Raw genomic sequence first — 12,529 nt, 5'->3', positions numbered from 1 at the left:
TTGCTGAAGTATTTTTTATGGTGGTTCATTTAAAAGCCTTGAAAGACAATTCCAACATCTGCAATATTTCAGTGTTGGCATCTGTTAATTATTTTTTCTCATTCAAGTTGAGATCTTCCTGGTTCTTGGTATGACAAATGATTTCCAATTATATCTTGAACACTTGGGGTATCATGTTGTATGACTTTGGATCTTATTGAAATCTTCTGTTTCATCAAACCTTTTCTGACAATACACTATCACTAGAGGAAAGGGGATGCTGCCTCATTACTGCTTGGTGGGGATAAAGTTCAGGTTTCCTATTCATGCTTTGTTGATGATTGGGGGAAAGGGGCTTTGTTACTGCTGAACAGGGGTGGAAATTCAGACTCTCCATTAGGCCTTTCTTGACACTACCTTGGATAGGGGAGGGAGGGGGGCACTTTGTTACTGTTCCCCATGTGGCCTTCACTGATACTGCATTACTACTGAGGGGTAGTGAAAGTCTTGTCTTCACTAGGTCTCCTCTGACACCAACTAGAAGAGATGAGCAGGGATACCCCATTATCAGGGGGTGAGAATCCAAGTTCATGCTCCCCATGTGGTCTCCACTGACACCACAGGAAGGGGGCTTCTTTAAATCCAGAGAGGATGAAAGTCCCAAATCCCTACTTGGTCTTTACTGACACACTGTAGCAGTAGGGAGGGTGGAATTGCCTGCCTTGTTATAGCTAGACAAGAGTGGATGTCTGGGCTTCCTACTCAGCCTTTGTTGATAGAGGGTCAGGGAGAAGGCACAGTTTTTTCTATGGTACTGGCTGGAATAGAGTAGTTATTATCTAAAAGTTGTCTGTCTTGCTTGGCTGCCCTTTCCTAGTCTTTTGTCTAGAAGGAACAGGTTTGTTTTTTTCCCTTGGGGCTTTTGCTGTGTGTGCCATTTGGTGTTTTCAGGTTGATGGCTTCTCCTGGACTCAGTACAGGATACATAAGGAAAAAAGAAAACCCTGGGGCCTCATCACCATGTTGCTCATCAGATCCTGAGATATTTAGCTGTTGTGCCTTCTTCTCGCCACCTTTCAGAGACTTATTATGATTGTTTTATAAGCAATGTACTCCTATACTTAGCATCTATTTAGAAATGCATCTATTTTATCTTGCCCAGAACCAGAAGCTCCATTGTGGTTATATTTTAAGAGATTCCCGAGTAAGATCAAGTGAGGAGCCCCGAGCGAGTGCGCAGACCAAGAGCTTGAACTGCCTCCGCCACGCGACGCCCCCTCCCGCCTCTGCTGCCCGCGCTGCGAGCCCCGACCGGCCTCTCCAAGCAAGCCCTGGTTGCTGCGACTACCAGCTGCGCCAACTGCCACCAACCGCCAGCGAGGTGCCCGAGGGAGAGTCAGAGGAGGTGGCATGAGCGAGGCAGGCGAGACCACCATTACCACCACCATCCTCCTGCAGGAGCTGGCGCAGACGGTTGTTGCAGCGCCCCAGGACCCTGTGCCCAAGAGCCTGGTGGGCAGCGGCGCGCCCCAGGCTGCGGCCCCGGTGCCCACCACCCTGGTCGCAGGACACCCCACTGGGGACCGGCCCCCGCAACAGCCACAGGCACCGCGGCTCCTGCCTCAGTAGCCGCCGCAGGCAGCGAGGACGTGGAGAAAAAAGTTCTCGCTACCAAAGTCCTTGGCACTGTCAAATGGTTCAACGTCAGAAATGGATATGGATTTATAAATCGAAATGACACCAAAGAAGATGTATTTGTATATCAGACTGCCATCAAGAAGAATAACCCACGGAAATATCTACGCAGTGTAGGAGATGGAGAAACTGTGGAGTTTGATGTGGTTGAAGGAGAGAAGGGTGCAGAAGCAGCCAATGTGACTGGCCCAGATGGAGTTCCTGTAGAAGGGAGTCATTATGCCTCTGATCGGCGCTGTTACTGACGTGGCTACTATGGCAGGCACTATGGCCCTCCTCGGAATGCTGGTGAGATTGGAGAGATGAAGGATGGAGTCCCAGAGGGAGCACAACTTCCAGGACCAGTTCATGAAAATCCAACTTACCGCCCAAGGTACCGTAGTAGGGGACCTCCTCGCTCACGACCTGCTCCAGCTGTTGGAGAGGCTGAAGATAAAGAGAATCAACAGGTGGCCAATGGTGCAAACCAGCCATCTGCTCGCTGTGGATACTGGCATCCCTACAACTATCAGCGTCACTCCCGTCCTTCTAATGCTCCTTCACAAGATGGCAAAGAGACCAGGGCAGGTGAAGCACCAGCTGAGAACCTTGCTCCAGCCACCGAGCAGAGCAGTGCTGACTAACACCAGGCTCCCCAGGCCCTTTACCATCAGAAGGTGACCTAAAGAATTAATGACAAATAAAGCAAAAAGCAAACCTTACCAACACCAAAGACACATTCAAGCAATAAAGTGGAAGACTAACCAAGATTTGGACATTAGGATGTTTACTATTATTCTTTAAGAAACTAACAACTGCAAAAGAAAAATGTCAGCAAATTTTTCCAGCAAGCTGAGAACCCAGGAATACCTGCACAGAAGACAAGAGACCAACTTCCCCACTTTCAGCAACCACTAGGTTTATATTTTTTTCCTGTTTTTTACTGTTTTTGTAACAAGAATTGAAAGAAGAAATATTAATACTACATGGGGAAAACCCTAACCAAAGAAATCTAAAATATATAGTAAATGCTTCTTTTTTCTCTTTTGTTCATTTTGGATACTGGTGCTAAACTTCCAAAGGTCATAATTTAAAAAGAAATTTTATACCTTCTTATTTATTTCTAGTATGAGGGGAGGATAACATTTTTGCTTTCTTATGTGACTCTTTTTGAAAATGCAGTAAAGCCGGGCTCGGTGGCTCAGCCTGTAATCCCGCGCCTTTGGGAGGCTGAGGTGAGTGGATTGCCTGAGCCCACGGGTTCGAGACCTGCCTGGCCAGCAAGACCTCATCTCTACAATAAATCAAAAAATTAGCTGGGCGTGGTAACGCATGCTTGTAATTCCGGCTACTTGGAAGGCTGAGGCGGAAGGATCGCCAGAGCCCAGCAGGTCGAGGCTGCGGTGTCCGGGAGCGGCCACTGCACTCCAGTCTGGGCGACAGAGTGAGACTCCAACTCAAAAAAAAAAAAAAAAAAAAAAAAAGAAAATGCAGTAAGAAGCTCCTCAAAAATAAAATTTTTACCTTTTAAAGGAAAAAAAGATTCCTTATCTTTTACAAATATTACTGAAATATTTAGGAATATCTAAAATAGTCTTCAAAATAATCCAGGAGAGAGACTGAGAATATAGATGTAACAAGATTAGCCATGTGTTAATAATTACTCAGTGTGGGTGATGACCCATAAACATTCATTACATTCATTATACCACCCTCTCTACTTTTGTGTAAGTTTGACAATTTCCATCATAAAAAGTAAAAAAAAAAAGTTACTCTCCCTCCTCTGAGAATGATGGACATGAAGAGAACATGATGGAAGTAGAAAGACTGTTAGGAAGCTATAGCAAAAGTCCTTTGTGAGAGACAAATGCCTGAATGAAGGCATCACTGTAGAGCTGCAAAAGAGAAGCATTTAGAGGTAAAACTGGCAAGACCTGGTAAAACTGGCAAGACTTGGACATGGGTAGGTAGTCACTTGATTATTAGGTAGGTGGTGGTTCCTTCAATGGGTATAGAAAATTTAATAGAGTCTCCATATGTTCATTGTAACACTGTTCACAATAGGAAAATCATGGAACCAACAAAATGCCTACCAATGATTGACTAGATAAAGAAAATGTGACAAATATACACCACGGAATACTATGCAGTTATAAAAGAGAATGAAACCATGTATTTTGCAGCAACGTGAATGGAGCTGGAGTTGATCATTGTAAGTGAACTGACTCAGAAATGGAAAACCCAAAACTGCATGTTCTCACTTACATGCAGGAATTAAATGACCACAATAATGGGAATAAAAGACATAGAGGATGCCAATAAGGCGGGAGGCAGGGAAGGGGCTTAGGGTTCAGAAATTACCTATTGGGTACAATGTTCACTATCTGGGGGAATGGGCCACCTGAGACCCAATCTCCACCACTTCACAGTATGTCCATGTAACAAAGATACACTTTCATCCCCTGAGCCTAAAATAAAAATGAAAAAAAAAGAATTTAATAGAGTATGACTCTATTTTTAATGTTTGACTGCTGATAGCTTTCCACTCCCACCACTCTCCTTTCCTTTTGGCTCTACAGCTGGGAGGGTGATAAGAAAGTCTGAGTGCTTCTTCCTTTGGTGACAGTGAGAATCCTCACTCCCTAACCACAATAAAGTCCCAAATACAGTCTCCTTTCCATGTTCTCCCAAATTTTGGGGGGAACAACTTAGGAATCTTCTCTGCTCTCCCCAGAAAGCTTCATTATGTGAGTAATAGATATTCTACACCTTCCTTGGTATGTGTATGGCATCATCATTCTCAACATTCAAACCAAATTTAGGAAGGGAGGGGAGTCCATCCTGTTTCTTCATGGCGACCATAACATGAGAAAGGAGGGAGATTATTTTTGTGTGGGGGTTTGGGGGCCAGGAGAGAGGACTTCAATTTTGACATATTGAGTGTGAGGTACCTAGATACAAAGTACCTAGCAGGGTACCTGATACATTGCAAACAAAAATGTTAGTTTCTTTTTTCTATAAGTCTCTATATTCTTCCTTCTTTTAAAAATTTATCCATAGATTTTACCAAATAATGGAGGCTTAGTAATAGCCATAATTATAATAATACTTATCAGTTATTAATCACCTACTATGTGCCAGGTATTGTATTAGGGACTTTACAGATATAATAACTTCTTTACTCTTTATAATCACTCTCTGAAGTATGTATAATCCAAATTTTATAAATGAGGACAATTGATGCTTTGAGGTCATACAATGAGTAGGTTGCTAAGCTGTATTCAAATCCAGATCAATGAAACTCCAGAAGCTGAGCTCTATTTACTATGCTATATTTCCTTTGTATATGAGCATTAAAGTAGATTGATAATGTCCATCACTTACTTCATAGTATACAGCATGTAGAGGATATCAGATTGTTCCTGTAAACTTGAGGTCTCCTTCAACTGTAAAACCAGTGCTTTGAAGTCCACCTCCCCAGACGGATCTCTAGGAATATGTACTTCTACACGAACAGAGGGAACCTTTAGTTTGAGAAATGATGAAAAGAAATTAAATCCACAAGTGTTCAACTTAAATAATGCCCTAGAATGAGTCATCTTTTCACCTCTAAATCTTTTCCCTAAAAATTCTTTAAATGTTGATGAAAAGCAAAGCAAAAACAATGAAATCTTCAAGATGTATGATACAACAATATGGTTTTCCTGACTAGACAAACTCGTTCACTTTATTTTATTTTATTTTATTTTTTTGAGTTGGAGTCTCACTCTGTCACCTAGACTGAAGTGCAGTGGCCGCTCCCGGCCACTGCAGCCTCAACCTGCTGGGCTCCGGTGATCCTTCCGTCTCAGCCTTCCAAGTAGCTGGAACTACAGGCGTGCGCTACCATGCCCAGCTAATTTTTTTTATATATTGTAGAAATGAGGTCTCGCCAAGTTGCCCAGGCGGGTCTCAAACCTGCAGGCTCAGGCAATCCACTCACTTCGGCCTCCCAAAGCGCTGGGATTACAAGCTGAGCCACCGAGCCCGGCCACTTGTTCACTTTAAAAGTGAACTGAACATGGAACCAACCATGCTGCTCATCAAACTGCACTGGATAAAAAAAAGTGGTACATATACACAATGGAATACTAAGCAGTCATAAAGAACAAAATTATGGACCTTGCAGCAACTTGTATGTATTTCAAGTCTATAATATTCAGTGATTTATCACAGAAACAAAGAACTGAGTACCATGTATTCTCACTCAAAAGTAGCTGGAAACTGCTGGGGTGCGGGGAAGACAGGCACATAACACCAATAAGGGTACCTGATCTCAAACCAGGAAAAGTGGGGACCAAAGAGAGGCCCAAACTTTACCTGTACAATGACTACTTGTATATCTAAACCTGAATTGTACCCCACATCTTTAATTTTTATTTTATTTTATTTTTATTTTTTGAGTTGGAGTCTCACTCTGTCGTCCAGACTGGAGTGCAGTGGCCGCTCCCGGCCACCACAGCCTCGACCTGCTGGGCTCCGGCGATCCTTCCGCCTCAGCCTTTCAAGTAGCCGGAATTACAGGCATGCGCTACCATGCCCGGCTGATTTTTTTTTTGATTTATTGTAGAGATGAGGTCTTGCTGCCCAGGTGGGTCTTGAACCTGCAGGCTCAGGCAATCCACTCACCTCAGCCTCCCAAAGGCGCGGGATTACAGGCTGAGCCACCGAGCCCGGCAATTTTTTTTTTAAAGTGAACAGAAAAGGACATATGTCTTCACTAGGATATCATTTTTCTTGCCACTAGGTGTTAACAGGAACCATAATGATTAGTTCTAGTATTTTCCATAAAGATAGCAGTTTTGCAAAAAACTGATAGAAATGCCTTATGTGCAGGTTTACCTGGTCCTCCTGTGGGGAATGAGGTGAGTCAAGTAAGTTGAACGAAGGCCGGGAAGGCTGAAATAGCTTCATAGGAAGATACATGTGAACATCTGCAAGAGGTTGACATTTATGTGAAAGGTTGCATAGCTAGGAGACTAACAAAAAATGCACAGCTGACTTTATCAATGAGGTCATATATGAGTCAGTTCTTTATAGAACAAGAATGAGAACTTTATCATCATTAACATCAGATAAAAGAAATATGAATATCAGATAATTTAAAGAATGTCCAATGAATCAATAAATATACTTTGAATTGAATTGCTAGAATTATAGCATTAGCTTGACATATTAACATATTACATTTACTAATGTAGTCAATACCACAATAGTGCTATCACTGAGTTTTATTTAATACCATATACAATAAAAATAGCACAGCTATGTTTTATATTTTCTGAACTTAGAATATCTGCCTGCTAGTGGTTAGATTTCCCTGAAAATAGGCGAATAGATGATTCTATCTAGAGAATCAAAAAAATATAGTGACTAACCAACCTTGAGATAGTCTTATGATTTTTTTACCTTCAGTCCATTTTTGAAATACTTACCATAACCACCTCTAAGTAGAGAGTCTCTTGTCATTTTCACCATTTTACAGATACAGAAAGAGAGAGACAGAGCTCAAATAACTCTTCAAGCAAGTAGGTAACAGCTGCAAATTTAAGCTGGTTTCCTGATTCATAATCAAGGAGTATAACTTTAAAACGTTCACCTCTCCATATAAACCCTTTCTCAAGGGAGCATACTCAAAGGGTATGCTAAGCTTTTCCCTATTATAAGTGTTAAAGGATTTACCAATGTTTATGTTTAATAATGTTGGTTAGTAATGGTCAATAAAGTTTTAGATGGCAATAGCATGCATCTCAATCATTCTCATCATCTGTAAAATGTTACATTCAGGTCCTCTAGGTGTGGCTAAGGAGCCTTTCTCTCCTTTTATATGTAGCTACCATAGAGGCATTGAACACTCTTAGGAACCATGATTACTCCTGGCAATGTGTGATGGAAGACATCCTCCACTGTAAATACAACTGAAGGAGGATAGTGGTCATGGGAAGGTGAATAGCAAAATTGTGAAGAAAGAATACTGTATTTGACAGACACAGGTCTACATTGCTGGAACAACTTACAGCTGGCCTAAGGGAACCAAATGTAGCTTGCTTTAGGGAGACTGTTTCCCTCCCCACTGCATAACTATCTTATAATAGTTTTGCAGTGCCTTCTCTTTAAACAAAGTTTCTTCCATATTAGTAATTTCCAAAGGAATTTTGATGTTAAAATTGAATATGCTCCTTGTCTCTTGTTCTGCCTCTTCTTACCATATTACTGGTTAAGCCAGATGACACAGTATTATCTACAGCAAAACTATACCCAATTCATTACTTTTAAAAATATTTGAGTGTCTAATATTTTCTAGGTGTTGCCCAAGATGCTGGGATAAAGCAGTGAACAAAACAAAGTTTCTGCTTACATTTGTAATTAATGCCCCGCCCCCATCCTGGGTTTCACATCGTCCTGTGCCTGACTCTAGTGAGTCATGGCATTACTCACTCTGTACATGCAGCTCCTTGGCCTTGGTCACCAAGGACATTAAGTCGCAGGTTGTTTGCACAGCAGCTCGGAACTGATCTAGACCTCCCTTCTGTGAGGTAAGGGCTAGTTTAGGATGGGGAGCAGTGTGTGCCAAAAGGTGATCTAAATAACGAGCAACTTCATCACCACAGCGAGCTGCAAGGTTAGTGGGTGGTGGGGGGAGAGAAAAAAATGAACATTTTAGTTACTTCACAATCTACTGCAACAAACAGAATGACTGGCTCCTGTGCCCACAACACAGCACCAGAAGTAGGTTGTTTACAGCTCATGGAGAAAAAAAAAAGCTTGTGATCATTGTATTACCTTATATCTTTAAGATTTTAGAGACTATGGCCATTTACCAGGACTCACCTCATCTTCAACTTTGCTGAGACAGTGGTAGAGTTCCTGAAAGTAGAAGCTTATTCTAGGAGAGGCGAAGCAAGCATTTCATAATCTGTACATGTGCATGTGTACATATGACGGTAGTGGTGGCAAAAGTGGTGGCGGTGGAGGAAGAGCAGAAAGGGGACCTTCAAGTCTCACCAATATGAGGAGACTTGTAAGGAAGTGTCGGGAAAGGGCAAAAATCTTCCACTAAGCACTGAGCCTAGTTTTAAACAGATTCTACAAACAGTGGCTACAATTACTAATGAAAAACAATCTTCATGTGACATTGGTACAGAAAAGACTATTGGCCACACACTGGTCTTTTAGTCACCTCATTTATTTACTCACCAATATTTGTTGGCTACCATGTACCAGGTAGTATACTAGGTGCTGAGGTTTCAGTGTTAAAGAAGATGAATATGGTCCCTATCCTCTTGGGCTTCCCTTCCCTTATACACCTTCTATGACATTATCCCTGAATATGGGTAATAAAACTATATATACATATCTATATATATTCTGTAGATGCCTAATATTTCAGACTTTATATGACTATTCACAATGTTTATAGTTGGACAAATATACTATCCAGATCAATATCGAAGTCTGCTAAGTGAGTCATGAGTCACTTGGCTTTTGACAATCTCCACTGATCTTTCCAGATGTCTTTCCATGCTCTGATGTGACTAATGGGAACTAGCAGTGCTGTGAGAATGTAAGAATGGAACTCATATTCAGTGACATCTTAATGACAAAGATTTTAACCTTGAATACAATTTAGATCTCGAGTGAAGGATTATGAAGAATATGGATAGAAACTCTCTACCCATAGGAGGGCTGTCAAGCAATAAACATGCCCATTGTGAGATCACTGATGAGTAAACTCAGAGGTGGGAAAGTGACTCAGAATACCATAATATCAAAGTTAGTAATAGATATTAATAGAAATATATAGTTTAGAAAGTAATCCAAGGGAATGAGTGCTACAGATGAAAATACAACTACCCATGGAATGGCAAACAATCTCAATATGTGATCATTCTTGTCTAATTTTTTAAAGTATTTGATGCCTAGATAGATGACATGACTTTGGTTATTATTGATAACAGTAAATAGCCTTGTATTTAGTGCATTTTTACAATAAGAAATTCAAACTATTTTAGGCTTTACAAAAATAAATACAGAATGAATGAAGTTGTACTTAGTAAATAAATACTGAGTCCAAACAATAAAATAGTCCCTCTGACTACTAATATGTTGGTCTATTGTGTAGAAGGCTGTACTTGCTTGCTACCTCACTGAGGAGAGCGATTTTTTCCTTTTCTCCAACACATTGGCTGACTTAAGATTCAGGCTAATAGTCAAATACCTAGAAAATGAAAGCAGGCAAACAATGTTTTAGATAGCTAGAAGAATAATAATTCTCTCTTATCAGCCCTTCTCTGTTTGGGATTCAAATAATGTAATCCTTGCTTTGCCAAGGTCAGTATTTTAACAGTGCAGGGCAGTATTTCTCAGCCATTTTTAATCTATGCCTCTGCAATGCTTTCTCAATATCATCTTTGTATGCCTAGCAGTCAATTAGATTTTACTTTGTTGTATTTGTCTGGTTTGTAATATGAAAACAATAGACATAGCAAATAGGCTTTTTCAAACTACACAGATCTCCCCAGAGATTCTGATATGCCCCTCTAATTAAATGTCATATTTTTATGCTTTTTAATGTCACAAAGCAGTACTGTATAATTTTTCTACTGCATATTTGATTAAATATCTCTCACTTACCAGTATTTCTTCCCATTTCAAAATTACCAGCTACTTCTAATGCCTGAAAGAGAAATCTTCCCTAACCTGAGTAAGGGGCAGTCCAACTCCATACTACACAATCACCACAGGGATATTAGGCCAGAAACCAAAGGTAAGTAAAGGTATAAAAAGTAAAGCCAAACAAAAGTAGAAGTCTAGCTGTATTAACAGAAGTGAGGATAGAACATTGTAAGACTGCTGGCAGCATGAATTATTAAAGATAATGCTAAATAATATTTTGCATTTTTGTCTAGTTAGGCCAGTGTTTTTTGAAGCCTCCTTACCAGTACTGGTTGAATCATAGTCATTCATCCAGTTGCCAGATTCTAGTTCATCATAGTTGTCATCATAATCTTCACTGTACAGCTTACCCTCAGGTCCAGGGTCCATGAAGCTCAAGTGTGTGCAGCAAGATGTTGTCAAAAACTCTGATAATTTACCTGTTTGAATCCTGACAATTAGAATGTAAATAGAAGACAGAAAATCAGGGGAGATCCTTTTTAAAACAACACACTCTTAGTGATAAAAGCATACCTAGCATGTTTTGTCGGAGGATTACCAGTATCTACAGATTAGTATACATCTTGTAAAAGTAAAATTTTATAGCATTCCTAGGCATAGTGTACACCTTAAATGATGAGGGGATTGTGATAATAAAGGCTACAATTATAGGTTAACTATTCACCAGCAGATTGATTTTGTTTTCTTCTGCTGCTGTATACTATGTTACTCAATATGCCAAACATCTGGAAAAAACTTGCACTGGCTACTAGAGAAGTCAGGAGAGAATGAAGATAAATCATTGCAAATCCATCACATTATTTTTAAAAAATCCAAAAGAGACCATTTTGAGTATAAAAGAAGGTGCTTGAAACTGTATAAATTATAGTAGATTTTAAGCCATACTGATGAAATAATAAGCTTCCTCCTCTACTTATGAAACCAATTTCAAAACTCAAAAGGAAAGTTACCAGTACTAATTTTCTAAAGAAGATAACTTGAAGGGGCTACCAATGGACAGATCTTGAATAATTTAAACATTAAATAATGGCGGGAATGAATCATGTCATATTGAATAAAACAAAAATTATTAATGTATGTAGATACTAAACCTAAAATAAAAAGCAGAAGAAAAAGTTTTTTTAAACATAAGAATTTCAACTAATAAATGTACACAGAATGATGGAAACAGAAACATCATTTTACAATCCCACTAGTAATAACTGATTCATGAAAGAATCACCAGAAGCTAATCATAAATTTCTTTCCTTACTTATGAAATCAATTTGAAAGACTGTTGAGGAAAGGATACGGAGAACCCTGGTAAATTCCATTTAAACTAAGTGATTAAGATTAACATGACCAATAATGTGACAAACCAATCTCATGTGCCTCCTGATATACTGCATTGAGAAGGACAGTAGTAAATTCTTACTATTTTATGTTTCTCTGGCATCTATTTTGAATATGTTTAACTTTCTCATATCAGAAGCAGGGTTCAGTCATCCTTGACACAGTTTCCAGTTCTACACTACCCTCAGTTCCTCACTGTGGTTGATCCACATATGTAGCTTATAGAACTTCCTCCTGCTGACCACTTCCCTATGGTACAGCTAGATACAACCTATCTGACTGGCTCTGCTGATCCCTACATCCCACATGAACTGTGCTGATATGCCACGGTGACTACCTCTCAGTTACAGTGTGATCTCCTGGAACTCATGCCTAATTACTTTAAGCCCACTGGAAATCTGTTTGGATGACACTCAGGACCCCAATAAAGGCATTGGCCCATGCATGGGTCTCTCTTTTGTTCTCTCTATACACTCCCTGATTTTCATGTACGTGTCTGGGTATGCCATGTACCTCCCAAGACCTGTAAGCAATAGAATCTTTATTTCCATTTGTGTCTCCTCTAATCATTGAAGAACTGCATTTCATCTTAAACGTGCTAAATTAAAACAAGGACCTAACATCACATGGGCAGTTTTTTTTTGAGTTGGAGTCTCACTCTGTCACCCAGACTGGAGTGCAGTGGCTGCTCCCGGCCACCGTAGCCTCGACCTGCTGGGCTCCGGCGATCCTTCCACCTCAGCCTTCCGAGTAGCCGGAATTACAGGCGCGTGCTACCACGCCCCGGCTGATTTTTTGATTTAATTGTAGAGATGAGGTCTCGCTGCCC

The 12,529-nt window shown here is 40.3% G+C and overlaps 1 protein-coding gene and 1 pseudogene across 2 annotated transcripts in view; one reads left to right on the top strand and one right to left on the bottom strand.

The window, feature by feature from the left end:
- The window catches only part of LOC103273825 (phosphorylase b kinase regulatory subunit alpha, skeletal muscle isoform-like), a gene marked incomplete at both ends in the record, with an annotated part of 42,484 nt that overhangs the window by 18,018 nt on the left and 11,937 nt on the right, over nucleotides 1-12,529 (bottom strand). Inside the window, 4 exons of the mRNA XM_021718857.1 lie at nucleotides 5,038-5,177; nucleotides 6,535-6,626; nucleotides 8,131-8,307; nucleotides 10,632-10,798. Of these exons, the coding sequence (XP_021574532.1) occupies nucleotides 5,038-5,177; nucleotides 6,535-6,626; nucleotides 8,131-8,307; nucleotides 10,632-10,798 (576 nt within the window). The remainder of the gene's footprint in view (nucleotides 1-5,037; nucleotides 5,178-6,534; nucleotides 6,627-8,130; nucleotides 8,308-10,631; nucleotides 10,799-12,529) is intronic.
- LOC103273820 lies at nucleotides 1,390-2,750 on the top strand (annotated as a pseudogene). Its single transcript, XR_002482689.1, has one exon. The product of XR_002482689.1 is annotated as a Y-box-binding protein 3 pseudogene (transcript).

This window comes from Carlito syrichta, unplaced genomic scaffold (genome assembly GCF_000164805.1).
Source record: "Carlito syrichta isolate Samal-C Ts95f unplaced genomic scaffold, Tarsius_syrichta-2.0.1 Scaffold112930, whole genome shotgun sequence".
NCBI lineage: Eukaryota > Metazoa > Chordata > Mammalia > Primates > Tarsiidae > Carlito > Carlito syrichta.
This window is presented reverse-complemented; position numbering and strand designations above follow the sequence as displayed.